The 16,129-nt window shown below is 39.8% G+C and overlaps 1 protein-coding gene across 2 annotated transcripts in view; it reads right to left on the bottom strand.

Moving 5' to 3' along the window:
* Positions 1-1,122: 1,122 nt before the first annotated feature.
* The window catches only part of CNTNAP2 (contactin associated protein like 2), a 2,276,620-nt gene continuing 2,261,613 nt past the window's right edge, over positions 1,123-16,129 (bottom strand). For both annotated transcript variants that reach the window (XM_025380223.1, XM_025380224.1), the window contains 2 exons: positions 12,698-12,778; positions 1,123-6,668 (listed from right to left, as the gene is read on the bottom strand). In XM_025380223.1, the coding sequence (XP_025236008.1) occupies positions 6,469-6,668; positions 12,698-12,778 (281 nt within the window). In that variant the 3' untranslated portion in view covers positions 1,123-6,468. The remainder of the gene's footprint in view (positions 6,669-12,697; positions 12,779-16,129) is intronic.

Raw genomic sequence — 16,129 nt, 5'->3', positions numbered from 1 at the left:
CAGTCATGACCAATCTTTTTGGTACTTGATGCTTTCTGAACATACTGCAGTGCAGTTGCTATTGATTGGCCTTGGGAATTGCTGAAGAACAGAGGACTTGGGCTTTTAACTGGAAATCACATTTACTTGGTATACATTTAGATGCCTCACTGATAATTGATTAAAAGGAAATGGCTTCCCAATAGTCATGGTCATTGAAGACCAGTGTGGAGGCTAAAGCAACTTCATCTTGGATGTGAATCTGCTATGTTGAGTTCTGATTAGATCCAGTTCCTCCAGGAATGCCTCTAAGGTTTTTATTTTCTCTGTGGTTCCTTATGTAAAAGCACTTAAGACAACCATAAATCCCACCCTTAGGTCAAAACAACTCTGATGTTATCATACTTACTATAAACCCTCTCCTTAAGCAATTGTCCTACACATCCCTTCTGAAGTCTGTAGACCCTTTCCCTGTGGTGGATAAGTCCTGGGTCTAGGGAGTAGCAGGTGTGGGGGTGTAACAGTGCAGGCATTCACCATCTGTCTTGTGGGGTGCCTGAGACATGGCCTCTGTTTATAATTCCCTGTGAAATGTTTCTTTCTGAGAAATTGGATTCTCAGCCTCTTTCTTTGGCCTTTCAGCTTCCTTGGCTTTGGGGTGATGGTGGTTTGCATAGAGCTGCTCACTGCAGAAAACTAGCAAGTGCGAGTAATAATTTAGATCTAAAAAGCACACAGAGTGGCACTTCCGACGCATGCCGAGTCCTTGTTGTCTAGTTCCCTGGCTTGGATCCATGTGTCCACTATCCAGTGTTACTCCCTCATTCCAAATAAGCATCAGAATTTATTCTGGAGATAACTGAACTCAAACCACATTTTATCAAGATGTCTGTAAATTAACCTAAGTCAGTGTCCACTAAGCTACTTCAAGAAAAACTCTTTTTACAGGGAGGTATTTGTGGCAGACAGTTAACCATGGACATATCCAAATCAGAGCTGTCTTTCAGGAGTGACTATATCTCCACAGCTTGTGGAAAGATGATATTCTCAGTAGGCTTATATTTCAGTGCTTGGAACTTACTTTTGCTGAAGGTTGAAAATTGCCGTTAAGAGAAACAAATGGTTCAAAACACGAAGAATCACTTTTAGGATAATTAAAACTATGTTGAAATTTTTATTTATCAATCTGGTTTCTAATATAATTTTAGTTAAATGAAAGACATTCACAAAGAATATTAGGCATACGTACATAATTTCCTTTTTTCATTCTAGTTTACATGCTGTTGCTTTTAGAGAGTGAAATTTTGTGTTATTTCATAGGGATGGAATCCTATTGGACTTTACAGAAAGAATATTTAGCCCAGCTTTTCACAACGCTAACCTCTGCAGTCACCATGCTCACTGAGAAAATTTTAAAAACTTGACAAAATAAAACTTAGAATCAGTAAATCTAGAACTGTTTCTTGGCCTACTTGAGAGGAACTTCCATATTTTCACAGCCATCTCCAAAAGCAGCAGTTGCTGTAAATTAACTGAGACTTGGAAATGGTGCAGACTGTTTTGGTAGAACTGTTCTTATACCACAATTTTATCTGGAAAATAAACTTGTAAATGCGTGCTGTATATTAATACGTGTGTGCCCATATTTATTTTTATTATCTCCTGCCAGTCTTTGCTCAATGAGAGATAACAAACCAACTTCTCAACGTGATTTCCCCATTTCATTGAATATGAGATTTATATACCACTTATGAAGAAAACTGCTGTGAAAGAAATGTACTTAAAGTTTCCAACATTACCATGCAGATACATGGAGAATAGGCACCGAGCCACTAGGCTACATGAACATGTCACGTTTGTATTTTGTGTTGGCCTATGTATAAGCCAGTCTAGCATGTTGGGAAGGCATGTGTAAGAGTAGGTAAGGGAGCTATAAGTTACATTCAGGTGAGAATTTAGGGCTTTCTGCACAAAATATTCTAATTTCTCTGGCCTTTTGCTATGTTGCATCTCCCAGTGTTGACAGGTTAGTCTGCATGATTAATAATTGAGCAGTTGTAGAGCCATGCCAGTAAGTCTCCAATTCCTGAACGTGGCCACATTTGTCTTTTGATGTGACTTTCAACCACAAGCCACAAATCTTCCACTAGGCTCCGTTGACTTAAGCCTTCATATAAGGGTTTCAGGGTATTTTGCAGTCAAGAATCAATGGCACCTTGCAACTGTCTTATGAAGTAGGTAAAACAGCTCCATCTTAAATACGGGACAAAAGTTCGAGGACTTAACCAAGGTCACACAGGGAGGGTCACACCAAGGCAGGGAGAGAGAAAGGGGATGCGGTCAGCTAATTCTCAGGGTCCACTCTTATCAAATCATCATTTAAAAAATGGGGCTGGCTCGGCACGGTGGCTCACACCCGTAATCCCAGCACTTTGCAAGGCCGAGGTGGGCGGATCACTTGAGGTCAGGAGTTTGAGACCACCCCGGCCAACATGGTGAAGCCCGGCCTCTACTAAAAATACAAAAATATTAGCCGGGTGTGATGGCGAGTGCCTGTAATCCCAGCTCTTGGGAGGCTGAGGCAGGAGAATCGCCTGAATGCGAGAGGAAGAGGAGGTTGCTGTGAGTCCAAGATGGCGCCAGTGCACTCCAGCCTGGGCGACGGAGTGTGACTCCGTCTCAAAAGAAAGAAAAGTTGGGGGGGAGGTGGGCAGGGGCCATTGATTCTTAGCTGAAGTCAGCGGCGGACATTGTTACTGTTTGTTTCTCACTGGTTTAGGATCAGGTGGTTCTATTGGGACTAGCAATTTAGGACCTATCTTTGACTGGCTTACTTGAATTAAGCTTAATAATTGCTGCCTTTTTTTGGGAAAATTGCTCAACAGAGTGGTGAAAAGAAAAGGGGGGGGGGTTTCAAATTCAGTGTTGTTTGGAGGCATGAGACATAAAGGGGCCATTAAAATGTTTGCTGCGTAAGAGCAGGATATAGTGTGGCAAGGAGAGGAAGAGAGAAAAAAGTAGGATCGAAAAGAACAGATTGCATCATAGAAGGAAAGAAAAGCTTCTTGACGCGACCTGAACACTTGCATGTTCAAGTCCCATAGCTGTGTGCTTGTTCCTGAAGTGCTTCCAGTGGCTTCTGTCTGTGCCCAGCTCTCAGTCTGCATTTATGGTGGCTGCTCAGCAGATGTTCAAAAGTAATATTAAGATAGACTCTTTGGCTCATGCCATTGCTTTTTCTTGTGCCTCTGAATTCCTGTTCTTGTTAGTAAAGGATGCTTGTTTGTCAAATGCAGGACAGTAGGACATTTTCTAGTAAAGGCTGTCTAAATTCTTGTTTTCAGCTCTTTAATGAAAACTTCCACATAACAAGTCTCTTTGAGCAGTTGGTTGAAAGCCACAAGGGGAAATATATTTTTAAATATTAAGAAGGGCCAGAAAATAATTTAACAATAAAACAACTTTTTCAACCTCCTGGACCAGCTTTCTTGAACTCTAGGGAGTCTGCTATTTTGAGAGCTTAGAGTCGCACTAACCTTGCATTCATTCAAAGTCATCTCCTATCTTTCCAAAACATCGATATTTGCTTCACACACAGATGTTTCCTGCACAACCTTAAATCCGCCATTAACTTTCCCTGAAACTTTAGAACAGCCTATTTTGTTGTTGTTGTTGTCTATACATATTATTTAAAGAGGCTACTACCAATATACTTGTGCTTGCTTGATAATGTATTGGAATATAAGATGTCAAGATTGTGTGAGAAGTGAATGACAAAGCAGGATTAGGCACTGAGAGCTTGGGTGGGAATGTCATGGTTATCGAGGCTGCACTGTGTTAGGCTGTCCAGGGAGAGAGTTGGAAGAAAGACTTAATTCCTTTTCTTCACATAAATATATTATTTACCATTTAAAATGTACTGGATATGGCCTTCATAAGCAGATGTAGGGATTTTTGTTAAACTCATAATCCCAAGAAGAGGTCAAGATTTCCAGCATTTATTTGGCACTTAATTACTTAATACTTTATCCACCTTTTGGTTTCCTGTCTGATGGCCATATTGTAACCCTCTTGAAGAGAGAGACAGTATCCTATATGTCTTAATTGATGGTGATATGGGAGAACCACTGATCCCTGCAGTCATTCCAGTGTCCTAGGTTTGAAATTTTGGTGAGAGGATTGGATCTCATTTTTCACCTTTTGCGGGAGGAGAAAGGATGAGAACATTTTAGTAGCAGAAGCTGTTTTGGGTGACTTTAATCCCCTACTCATTTTGGGGAAAAAAGGAAAAGTGTTGACAATGCATAATGAACAGAGCTATCGTGGGAATTGCAAGAAATAATAAATTTCCATCGGGCGTTATTTGGTAAGTGCAGGAGTAATACCTGTAAACCAGGTTTAAAAATCAGAAACACTTTTAAAATGTTATGTTTAAAATTTGCGTTCAACAATACATACAGTAACTCCTAATGGTAGTCATCTTGGCTAAATAAAACAGCCTTTGCTTTCAATATTTCATTTGTAAATGTTACATTGTTCTGATATTTAGTGATATTAAATGTTTTTCCACTTTAAATGTATTTTATAGAGAATGATTAAAACCTTTTAAAATTAAGGGTGTCCATGACAGTGCCTGAGCTCAACCAGCAATGGTAAAAGGGCATCAGGATTCCCTTTTGTTCTGTTACCTTGACTTGCATGGGAATTAACTGGTCCAATGTCTCTTTTGGAATGTGCTGTGTACTGGTGTAATGTGCCACTAGCAACTCTAGGTAATGTTTTCCATTACCCAAGAAACTGACATGCCCCAATAAGTTAGGCATACTGAGAATCTTGAAAAAAAAAAAGCATTATTCTAACCAACTAGAATTTCCATTTTATTGAGCCGGGCCATCAGAACAATAGCATCTATACCTCTGAAACCTCCTCTTAACCTCTCCCAGGCAAAGAAGGAAAAAGTGATCATATTTAATTCCTCAGAATGGTGGGATCTCAAGATTTTTAAAAAAGTGCTTATTAAGTATAAGAGGCTTGAAATATAATGATCACAAATGGTAGTCTTTCTAGAAATAATTTTTGTATAATCTGTTTAAAAAATAAGATTATTTTTGGATGCATTGTCCCCATTTGTTTACATGAAGTGTATTATTTTTAAATATAATCAATGAGTTATTTGTTACACAACTGGGTCAAGGTTTCAGATTAAACTAAGAGGTGTGACTAACTACACTTGTCCATCGTCTGAGAAGCAACAGGTACCAGGGTTTGTGAGGAACTTGAGGTTCAAATGTGTTCATCTCAGAAGATCCCTGAATCACAGCAGTGTGATTGCACGGAAAAACACGTGGAGTAGTTGATTTAAAATATGGCAGTGTTTTCCATATCATCCAGAGTAACAGCCGTAATAACTTTATTGTGTTGCATCCATTTATAGGACACGGTCTATTAGGATTTTATCACAGGGGTGGAAAAACTACCAGAGACTTAAAGCAAAATAAGAAGCGCAACCTAATTTATGCATTCACTAGAAATTATCCATACGTTTGCTACAACTTTAAAAGAAAAAGAGCAAACAAATCATAACATCTGGCTCTAATACCCCATTGAGGCGCTTATACATATATAAATCCAGTATGTTTCAGATAAAACAGGAAAAAATCTTTTGTAACAGCTGGTCACCATGGTATTGCAGCTGATAGTTACAGATATTGAATTGGTCTAAGACTACATATTAGAACAATATTAGCTTGTAGAATTCAATGAAAAACCAACAACCCCAATATAAACTGCCTTCCCTGGTTCTTTAATGCCTCTCTCCAGTTGTGCTGATTGTGTCGTTACACACCAGGTGCCATGCACTCTCTTGCTTCAACTGCTGTTATCAGTCAGGAACCCCAGAGGCCAAAGAGCTGGCATAGATTGAACTCTGCTTGAAAACTGGCAAATAATAGGTTCTCTTTGCCCCTTTCTTTTCCAACTTATAGGACATCAAAGGAAATAGTATATGAACACGAACTAGTTACTACAACAGCCCATTAAGGTTGACTAGAAGCAAAAGGAAGAGAATGTTGGGGCCATATGTAGGTGCATCAGCTTTTCTCAAGAAAAAATACCCATGTTCTAAGGGCTCTTAAAAATGTAGAAAACTTGCCCTGTTACCACGGGTCTTTAGAACACCGCTAAACACACACAAAATAAGACAGATATTACCTACAAACTTCAACCATTGCTTAAACTCTAAAAGCATTTTTTGTATTATTTTGTTTTGATACAGAAGGGAAAACTCAGCTATAAAGAAATATTAAATTTTTTTTTTTTTTTTTTTTTTTTTTTTTGTGATCAGTCTCAAGAATATTCCATTGCCTGCCTCCCCCAACTTGTGCTGATATTTTAAGGATGTGCTCAAGAGTATGAAGCAGGGTGCTTTTGTCCCTTTCTCTCCTTCCTAGTAATTCCCTCCTCCCTATCCCATAGCCAAGTAACCATCCCTCAAATGAGCCATTCCTTTTTGCTTTCATCAATGGTCTCTGTGAAATTGGGGTCGTTGTTCATGATGGCGGCGTCTGCGCTCTCTGCCGACTCCGCCCCCTTCGCTTCATTGGTATGGTAGGTGCCCTTGTGGCGGAACATGTACCGGATCAGGAAGACCAGGGTGCAGAGGATGGTGAAAATCACCACAGCAATGACGCCTGGTGGAGAAAGGAGAAGCAACAGAGGTTAGACGGGGCTTGGGTATCCCTCCATCACTGTCCCCATTTCACTACAGCTCCCTCAGACACAGCCCTCTCCCATATAAAACACAAACTCCAAAACAACAAAGATAACAAAAATGAAGTAAGATTTCTGTTTTTGTCCATGAAGGAGTAACAGGAAAATCAGGAGTAACTTCCCTTCCAGCCAAAAGTAACTAAAATACTGGACACAATCAATGAAATGACAGTCTTCAGACATTAGAAAACGGGCAGAATGGAACCATGATGTCTGAGAACAGAGAAACAAAAAGGAGGAGTCCTACAATTTTCCTCGTTTTCTGGCTGCCAGCAATTTTTGGACAGCAATGTAGGGAGGGGCGGCACAGGAAAGCACAGTGGTTTCCCTGAATGGAGAGGGGAGATAGAGCGCGTGCCAAAGCTGTGTATAGAAAGAACCCTAATACTCTGCACAGAAGTGTCTCTGAATTTGTGTCAGAATGACACTAACGTGTGCATGTACAGAATGAAAGTCATAGGCCAGGCAAAAACCAGAGCGCTCAGAGGGCTGGGAGACGTTTATGTTCCAACCAACCACATTGAAGAGACCTCATTGAACAATCAGAGCATTTAATACAGTTATAGAATGGTCATGCTGAAGATGTTTGCTAAAATAGGCCTAGAATAAAGACTACCCTAGATCTGTCCTGAAAAAGCTTTAAAGCACATCTAAATAACTTCAAGCTGCAGAGAAAAATAATTCAGAGAAAAAAAATGTAGGAAAATGTCACTTGACCAGAAGAAACATCAGTCAATTAGAAGGAGATTCAGAAATGACAGAGCATGGAATGAGCAGACAAGGACAGTACAGTAACTATTAGAAATGTGCACAGGGGTTTAAAGGAAAATATGATCAAAATGAGAGGAAAAAAATGAAATAGTGGAACTTGTAGAGGTGAAACACACAGTGTCTGAAATGAAAAAAATACTGGATCAGGCCAGGTGTGGTGGCTCACGCCTGTAATCCCAGCACTTTGGGAGGCTGAGGCGGGTGGATTACTTGATCAGGAGTTCAAGACCAGCCTGGCCAACATGGTGAAACCCGGTCTCTTATACTAAAAGTATAAAAATCAGCCAGGTGTGGTGGCACGCTCCTGTAATCCCAGCTACTCAGGAGGCCGAGGCTCGAGAATCGCTTGAATCTGGGAGGCAGAGGCTGCAGTGAGCCAAGATCGTGCCACTGCACTCCAGCTTGTGTGACAGAGTGGGACTCTGTCTGAAAAGGAAAAAAAAAAAAAAATACTGGATGAAATAATACAGACTAGATAAAATAGAAGTAAATATAACTGATCTAAATACTCCAATTAAGAAGTAGAGACAGAGTGGATAAAAAAGATGCCTACTATATGATGTCTACAAGACATGAACTTTAAATACAGGTCAAAAGTAAAAGGGTAGGAAAAGATATGAAAACAATAATCATAAGTAAGCTGGAATAGCTACATTAATATGAGACAAAGGACAAGGTTGTTAGTAGAAATGAAGAACATTTCATAATGGCAAAAGGGTGAATTCATCAAGAAGACATAATGATTCCGAATGTGTATAAACCTAACCTAAGTACAAAATAAATGAAGCAAAAACTGGCAGAACTGGTAGGAGAATTAGACCAATTTGCAATTATAGTTGGAGATTTTAACACTGTTCTGTCAGTAACTGATAGAACAATTGAACAGAAAATCAGCAAAAATTTAAAAGACCCGAACAATACTATTAAACATTACCTAATGATATTAGACCAATCCTAAACATCTTTCTTAAAATACAGGAGGAGAAAACACTACTCAGTTCATTTTATGAGACCAGCATTATCCTGATACTAAAACCAGAAAAACATTACAAGAAAACTGTGGAGCAATATTCTTTTTTTTTTTTTTTGAAGACAGAGTTTCGTTCTTGTTGCCCAGGCTGGAGTGCAATGGCATGATCTGGGCTTATTGCAACCTCAGCCTCCCAGGTTCAAGCAGTTCTCCTGTCTCAGCCTCCCAAGTAGCTGGCATTACAGGCGCCCGCCACTACGCCCAGCTAATTTTTGTATTTTTAGTAGAGATGGAGTTTCACTGTGTTGGCCAGGCTGGTCCTGAACTCCTGACCTCAGGTAATCCACCCACCTTGGCCTCCCAAAGTGCTGGGATTATAGGCGTAAGCCACCACGCCCGGCCACAATATTCTTTTAAATAGAATTTTAGTAAATCAAACCCAGCAATATGTAAAAAAGATCATATATTAGGATAATGTTAATCCTAGGAATGCAAGTTTGGTTTAACATTAAAAAATAAAGCAATGTGATTTACCACATTAAGCAAATAAGGAGTAAAACAGTATGATCATCTAAATAGATGTGGAAAAAGCATTTGGAAAACTTAGAATACTCATTCATCATACAGCTTTCAGTAAACTATGAGTAGAAGAAACTTTCTCAATCTGATAAAGGACATCTGTTGGAAACCTACAGCCAATATCCTATTTAATAGTGAAAGATCAAACACATTCCCCTAACATAGGGAACAATGCAAAATTGTCAAATCTCAACATTTATTCACTTTTGTACTGAAAATCCTACCCAGTGCAATGAAACAATAAAAGGATATAGACTGGAAAGAAACAAGTAAAAAAATCTCATTATTCTCAGATAACATGCTTGTGTTTAGGTAGACAATTCTAAGGAATATACAAAAAAAGTTATTAGAACTAACAGCAAATTTAGCAAGGTCACAGAATATGAGGCTGATATAAAAGATCAATTATACTTTTATATGCCAGAAAGAAACACTTAGAAAATGAAATTAATAAAATAGTAATTGCACAAATTTAAAAGTTGTTCAAGACTTTGCGTTGAAAACCACAATACGTTGCTGAGAGAAACTGAAGAGACAAATAAATGTATAGATACACCATGTAAGGATAGAAATACTAAGTATCGTTAAGATGTTCATTTATAGGTCTAATACAATCCCAATCTACATTATAGCCAATTTTTTTGGTAGAAATTTGTAAACCGATTCTAAAATTTATATAGAAATGCAAAAGACATAGAATAGCCAAAATAATTTTGAAAAACAAAAAAAGATTAGAGAACTTATATTGTTTATTTCAACACTTTGTATTACGGTACAACAGGTCGGGCGCAGTGGCTCACACCTGTAATCCCACCACTTTGGGAGGCTGAGGTGGGCGAATCACAAGGTCAGGAGATCGAGACCATCCTGGCCAACGTGGTGAAACCCCATCTCTACTAAAAATACAAATTAGCTGGACATGGTGGTGCATGCCTGTAAGTCCAGCTACTCGGGAGGCTGAGGTAGGAGAATCGCTTGAACCAGGGAGTTAGAGGTTGTAGTGAGCCAAGATCGTGCCACTGTACTCCAGCCTGGCGACAGAGCGAGACTCCCATCTCAACAAAAAAAGATACAACAATAAAGCAAGCATGGTATTGGGTAAGGAAAGATATATAGACCAACAAACCAAAAAGCCTAGAAAATAGACACTCACACACACATATGGTCAGTTGCTTTAAAAAAAAGTGCCAAGAAAATTCAGTTGAGGAAAAGTATAGTTTTTTTTTTTTTGTTTTCAACAAATGGTCTTGGAATAACAAGATATTCATTTGGAAAACACTGGCTTTGACTCTTCTCTCACACCATTTATAAACATCACACCATTTATAAACATCAAATTGAAGTGATTAAAGATCTAACGGTAAATGATGAAGCGATACAACTTCTAGAAGAAAGCTGAAAATCTTTAAAACTTTTGGGTAGGCAGACTTTTTAGATAGGACAAATCAACCACAAACTATAAAAAGATTGGGGCCAGGTGCAGTGGCTCACGCCTATAATCCCAGCACTTTGGGAGGCTGAGGCGAGTGGATCACTTGAGGTCAGGAGTTTGAGACCAGCCTGGCCAACATGGTGAAATCCCGTCTCTACTAAACCTGAGATCATGCCACTGTACTCCAGACTGGGCAACGGAAAGTGAGACTGTCTCAAAAAAAAAAAAAAAAAAAAAAAAGTTAGGGACCTGTTACACTTATAGGTATGCATTATACTTCAATTAAGTTGATTTAAAAAAAAAAAAGCAAAAAACAGTGAGGATTGGGATATTGATGGCAATAGGGATGTCAATATTGATCTACGCATGAGGCTCAACAGCTATCTTAGGAGAGTCAAATTATTATGTAGCTGCCCCTGGTGAGAAGAAAACACTGGAATATTTTAGATGCTACAGCTTGTTAATTTTCTGATACATTTTTATTTTTAAATTTTAATTGTGCAAATTTATGGGATACATGAGAACATTTGTTACATGTATATATGGAATAGTGATCAAGTCATAGTATTTAGGGGCCCATCAACCAAGTATAATACATTTTTGTTAGATATAGTCATCCTACCCTGCTAACAAACCCTGAATTTGTTCCTTTTATCTTACTGTATGTTTGCACCCTGTAACCCACTTCTCTTCATTCTCCTTCCTCCTCCTCCTCCTCAATTTTCCCAGTCTTATCTGTTTTTCTTTCTACCTCCATGTGTTCAAATCTTTTAACTCCTGTGTATCAGTGAGAACATGCAATATTTGTCTTCTTGTGCCTAGCTTATTTCACTTAAAATAATGATCTCCAGTAATTTTCTGATAATTTGCATTATGATAACTGAAACCAGACTGGCATTTCCCTTTTCTTTTCTTTTCTATGTATTTATTTATTTAGACAGAGTCTTGCTCTGTCGCCCAGGCTGGAGTGCAGTGGCGTGATCTTGGCTTACCGCAAGCTCCGCCTCCTGGATTCACACCATTCTCCTGCCTCAGCCTCCCAAGTAGCTGGAACTACAGGCGCCCGCCACCACGCCTGGCTAATTTTTTTTTTTGTATTTAGAGACGGGGTTTCACCATGTTAGCCAGGATGGTCTCGATCCCCTGATCTCGTGATCCACCCACCTCGGTCTCCCAAAGTGCTGGGATTACAGGTGTGAGCCACTGTGCCCAGCCTTCCTTTTCATTTTTTATAGTATGCTATCCTGGACCATTTGGGATGCAAAAGGATGAGACTGAAAAAGATCAGAGGGGATAAAGAAATGTCCTGGCTATGATCACTACTACCTCCTTACATATACTGAGTCTGTCCAGCTTACCACTACCATTTGTTTTTTACAAGCCGGCATTAAAAAGTAGCCAGGTTAGGCCAGGCGCAATGGCTCATGCCAGTAATCCCAGCACTTTAGGCGGCTGAGGCGGGTGGATAACGAGGTCAGGAGTTCGAGATCAGCCTGGCCAAGATGGTGAAACCCCGTGTCCACTAAAAACACAAAAATTAGCCAGGCGTGGTGGCAGGCACCTATAATCCCAGCTACTAGGGAGGCTAAGGCAGGAGAATTGTTTGAACCCGGAGGCAGAGGTTCCAGTGAGCTGAGATCACGCCACTGCACTCTACCCTAGGTGATAGAGCACGACTCCATCTAAAAAAAAGAAAAAAGTAGCCATGTTACATTTACTATATCTTTCTCTCTTTTTTTTTTTAAAACAGAGTCTTGCTCTGTTGCCCAGGCTGGAGCGCAGTGGTGCAATCTTGGCTCACTGCAACCCCTGCCTCCCAGGTTCAAGAGATTCTCCTGCCTCAGTCTTCCGAGCAGCTGGGATTACAGGTGTGAGCCACCATGCCTGGCTAATTTTTGTATTTTTAGTAGAGATGGGGTTTCGCCATGTTGGCTAGGCTCGTCTAGAACTCCTGACCTCAGGTAATCTGCCCACCTTTGCCTCCCAAAGTGCTGCGATTACATAGGCGTGAGCCACCGTGTCTGGCCACATTTACTATATTTCTGCATATCAGAATTCATAATCTTGTGTACTATTTAAACAACAAAATGAATCATGTAAAAATCTAGAAAACTTTTTCCTAGACTACTATGTTATTGACAATTATTGCTTTCCATAGGTGAGTAGCCCCACATGAGCCTGCTCTACACATCACCTACCTCCAATGATAGCCGAGTTTCTGTTGACTCCATTTCTTATAGCTTGGCCTTGTCCTGGATTATATGGAAAATCCGCACTGGCTGTACAGAAAGAAAGAAAGAGTCAAGTGTCAGAGTCAAGTATATTGATCCCAAATAATTTGAAACCTATTTCTCCATACAATTCGTTAACACTTACTGTTTTTCCAAATGAAATCTCCATATCTGATGGACCCTGTCTTGCCGTTGTCTCACAAAAGAATCACAACAGCCTCCATCCCTGTACCTGCTGTTTCTGTTTGCACAAGGCCTAGATAAACACGACTTACCACTTGGAGCAATATTAGAGAATCCTAGAACTCCCTGAGCTGGCTCTAGTTCCACAGACAGACGAGTTTATGCATTTGAATGTTTCTTACATTTGGTTGAAATCTGCTTCCCATCCACTTTTAACCCCATGCACAACTGGTGGCATTCAGTATATTTGTAGATGAGCTTTTTACAGCTACAGTATTAAAAAGTTTAAAAAGGAATCATTCCTTCAAACTTGTATTTTTCATGGCTGTAGTAAGACCACTGGCACACTTCAGGAGTTTGTAAGGGGGTAATAATTCAAAACAGTTGAGAAGAATATAACTGCCTAGTGAATCTATTTCTTTCCCTATTATAAATGATAAGAATCAATTGTGTTATATTTAGGTATTTCTCTAAGATAAAACAAATTTTAAGCCCGGAAAAGGCAGAATCTATCTTCTGTCATCCATAGGACCTAATCCAGCTTCAGAAACAATTCACATTTGTTGGTCTTCTGTTGGAGAAGTTAAGGTAAATCTTCCAATAGAAGCAGGTCACCTTAGTCTAAAGCAAGCTCTGGCTACTGGATGGCACCAATTAAATGTAAAAAGAATTTAGAAGTACTTATTTGGTACAATGAAATGTGTACACATTTCAAATAGGCAAATAGGTTTATGTTATGATTCAGGGAGAATGTTGCTACATACTCCATTTTCTAACACTAATATATTCCTGGGCTATGGACTTCCAAGATTATCCAGGATAATGATAAAAAGCAGGTAGAGCCCTTTTTCCTCCTCTCCCCTTGGAAATACGGCAACCAAAAAGGGAGATTCCAGATTCTGTCAACACATGTGATTTAATCCTTTCTCTTTTAGACTTTATATTCTCTTTTTTTTATGGAGGTGAGAGCTGGGGAAAGGGTCTCACTCTGTCATCCAGGCAGTGGTGTGATCTCGGCTCACTGCAACCTCTGCCTTTTAGGCTCAGGTGATTCTGCCTTGGCCTCCCAAGTAGCTGGAATTACAGGCACCTGCCACCAGGCCTGGCTAATTTTTGTATTTTTAGTAGAGGCGGGGTTTTACCATGTTGGTCAACCTGGTCTCAAACTCCTGACCTCAAGTTATCCACTCACCTTGGCCTCCCAAAATGCTGTGATTACAGGCATGAGCCGCTGCACCTGGCTAGACTTGATATTCTTGTTTAGGATGAGGAAAATTATACTTTACATTCCAAATTATCTCAACTATCTGAGTAAAAAGCACAGACATTAAGAAAGCTACAAATGAAAGCAAACTTAACTCTGAGTATTCAAGGATTTCATATTCCCCCAAGTCTTTAACTGGGGGATGCAAAATAGACCACTGATGGTTTTTGCTTGTTTTAACTGGCTTGATCCTTTTTTTTTTTTTTTTTTTTAAGATTTGGTCTTGCTGTGTTGCCCAGGCTGGAGTGCAGTGGCACAATCATGGCTCACTGCAACCTGGACCTTCCAGGCTCAAGTGTTCCTCCCGCCTCAGTCTCCTGAGTAGCTGGGACCACAGCCGTGCACCATCACGCCTGGCTAATTTTTTATTTTTTGTAGAGATGGGGTCTCCCTATGTTGCCCAAGCTTGTCTTGAATTCCTGGGCTCAAACAATTCTCCTGCCTTGGCCTTTCAAAGTGCTGGGATTACAGGTGTGAGCCACCTTGCCCGGCCAAATTGGTCCAATCCTAAATCCAATTAGCTAGGTAGGGAAATGGGGAGAACCAACGCGCAGTACGGTGTAGTCAGCTACTTTCCCATCAGCTCACTTTCCCATTTCCCTTCAGGATCTTCTAGGGTAGGTAGCATGGATTAACATTCCCAATCCCAAATGTCAGCCCAAGAATGCAAAGATCTTTCATTTATTAGGCTTATCATCAGATATAAGATTAATCCTAAAATTATCCTATGGGAATAAACCTGGTTTACATAAAAACATATAATAAAAACCTTGGCTTTCTTTTTTAAACCTGAATCTTCAGAGAAGTACTATTAGTAGATGTGACAAATGTATTCATTCACTCATTCACTAAATCTTTGTAGAATGCCTACTATATGTCAGACTTCATTCCAAGTGCTGAGGATACGCAGTGAACAATAAAATAGACAAAACGGAGAATAAAGTTCTCTAGCTAATGAGAAGTTCCTGGTCCAACATGGTCTGTTTATTCCATGCATCCTTGAACAGTTTGATTTATATAGTCTAGATAATATACTGAAGCATGGATGTGGTTTCAATTATGAACTTGTCCATTTACAGTAAATTGCCTGATATGCCACCCACAAACCATAAGCACAGGAAGATTTGGTTATGAATGTACACAATTCCCTGGCACAAGACACCCTTCAAAGACCACACGCTGTTTTTCAGGAATGAAAACTTGCACATTACTGCCCATCTTTTCCAGACTTTTTGACATTATCATTACTCTTCTCTGGACACTATTTAGTCCATATCCTTCTAGAAAGTCACCAAGCTTGTGAGCAGTCTAGCCAAAATTAGAACCCAGGTAGGGTTCATTCCAAAGTCAACAATCTCTACCCTGCCTTTTGAAGGCTAGAAAGGGACAGGGAGTTGAAGGGTTGAGGAGGTCCCGCTTGCAGACAGTTTGGCTTGGGTTGGCACTATGGAAGGAGGAGCCCTTTTAGGTGATGAGGAATTAATTAGTTTTGTATTGGACATACTGAGTTGGAGGTGCCCAGGTGGAGGACACCCAGGTGGAGATATTTACTAGATATTTGGATACTTTGTGAGTGAGTCATATTTCCTGTCTCCTTTTGATAAATGCAGAAATTTCCTGACCTCCTTTTTGTCTTCCCCTATTCCCTGCCCCGTCATGACCTTCTTTAAACAATATGTACCTTCAAAATATATTAAGTATGGTGATTAAAAAATTACAATGGTAGGCCAAGCATGGTGGCTCACGCCTGTAATCCCAGCACTTTGGGAGACTGAGGCAAGTGGATCATGAGGTTGAGAGATCGAGACCATCCTGGCCAACATGGTGAAACCCTATCTTTACTAAAAATACAAAAATTTAGCTGGGCATGGTGGCGTGCATTTTTTTCTCAAAAAAAAAAAAAAAAAAAATTAGCTGGGTGTGGTGGCGTGTGCCTGTAGTCCCAGCTACTC

Source organism: Theropithecus gelada, chromosome 3 (assembly GCF_003255815.1).
Source record: "Theropithecus gelada isolate Dixy chromosome 3, Tgel_1.0, whole genome shotgun sequence".
Classification (NCBI taxonomy): Eukaryota; Metazoa; Chordata; class Mammalia; order Primates; family Cercopithecidae; genus Theropithecus; species Theropithecus gelada.
The sequence above is the reverse complement of the archived record's forward strand: the minus strand, read 5'-3'. Positions and strand labels throughout refer to the sequence as shown.